We start from the raw sequence: 1318 nt of genomic DNA, 5'->3' as shown, positions 1-1318 counted from the left end.
ATTTTCAAGTTCCAGTCTGGCCCATGGACATCCACATCTGGGGCACTAATGTCTACTTTGGGGCCTTTGATGTCAAGCTCAGGGCCTTTCAAATCTCCTTCTAGCTTTGGCCCAGAGATATCCACATCTCCTTTCAGTTTGGGGCCTTTCAGATTAAGGTCCACATCTGGCATAGAAATTTTTGGAGCTTTGATGTGCATGTCAGGCATTTTGAACTTGGGACCTTTGATCTTTCCCTCAGGGGCCTCAACGCTCATATCTGGAACATCAATGTCCACTTTAGGCCCAGAAATGTCAACATCTGCTTTAGGCAGGCTCACATCCACATCTGGGCCCTCCCCCTTGAAGCCTGGCATGCTGAACTTGGGCATCTTCATCTTGGGCATCTTCAAGTTCCACTCTGGCCCATGGACGTCCACATCTGGGGCACTGACATCCACTTTAGGGCCCTTGATGTCCACATCAGGAACCTTCACCTCACCTTCTATCTTGGGCACAGACACATCCACATCCCCTTTCACTTTGGGGCCTTTCAGATGCAAGTCAAAATCGGGCATGGAGATCTTGGGGGCCTTGATGTTCATCTCAGGCATCTTGAACTTGGGGCCTTTGATCTTCCCTTCTGGGCCTTCTAGATTCACATCAGGTGTATCAATATCCACTTTGGGCCCTGAAATATTAACATCTCCTTTGGGCAGACTCACATCCACCTCTGGGCCTTCCCCCTTGAAGCCTGGCATGCTGAACTTGGGCATCTTCATCTTGGGCATCTTGAGGTTCCACTCTGGCCCATGGACATCCACATCTGGGGCATTAATGTCCAACTTGGGCCCCTTGATGTCCACATCAGGAACCTTCACCTCACCTTCTATTTTGGGCACAGACACATCCACATCCCCCTTCATTTTGGGGCCTTTCAAATGTAGATCCACATCTGGCATGGAGATCTTGGGGGCCTTGAAGTGCATGTCGGGCATCTTAAATTTTGGACCTTTCCACTTGCCTTCGGGACCTTCAACATTCACATCTGGCATGTCAACGTCCAATTTGGGACCTTTAACATCGAATTCTGGGCCTTCTATTTTGGGAACAGAAACATCAACATCTCCTTTGATCTTAGGGCCCTTCAAGTTGAAATCCACATCTGGCATAGAGATCTTGGGGGTCTTGAAGTGCATGTCAGGCATCTTGAACTTGGGGCCCTTCAGTTTGGCATCTGGGCACTCCAAGTCCACATCTGGAACATCAATGTCCACCTTGGGCCCAGAAATGTCAACATCTGCTTTAGGTAGGCTCACATCCACATCTGGGCCCTCCC

The 1318-nt window shown here is 49.5% G+C and overlaps 1 protein-coding gene across 1 annotated transcript in view; it reads right to left on the bottom strand.

The window, feature by feature from the left end:
• AHNAK (AHNAK nucleoprotein) overlaps nucleotides 1-1318 on the bottom strand; it is a 27769-nt gene that overhangs the window by 4179 nt on the left and 22272 nt on the right. Inside the window, exon 6 of the mRNA XM_027858826.1 lies at nucleotides 212-1313. Within this exon, the coding sequence (XP_027714627.1) occupies nucleotides 212-1313 (1102 nt within the window). The remainder of the gene's footprint in view (nucleotides 1-211; nucleotides 1314-1318) is intronic.

The sequence above is a fragment of the Vombatus ursinus genome, unplaced genomic scaffold (genome assembly GCF_900497805.2).
Source record: "Vombatus ursinus unplaced genomic scaffold, bare-nosed wombat genome assembly UNPS02013931.1, whole genome shotgun sequence".
Classification (NCBI taxonomy): domain Eukaryota; kingdom Metazoa; phylum Chordata; class Mammalia; order Diprotodontia; family Vombatidae; genus Vombatus; species Vombatus ursinus.
This window is presented reverse-complemented; position numbering and strand designations above follow the sequence as displayed.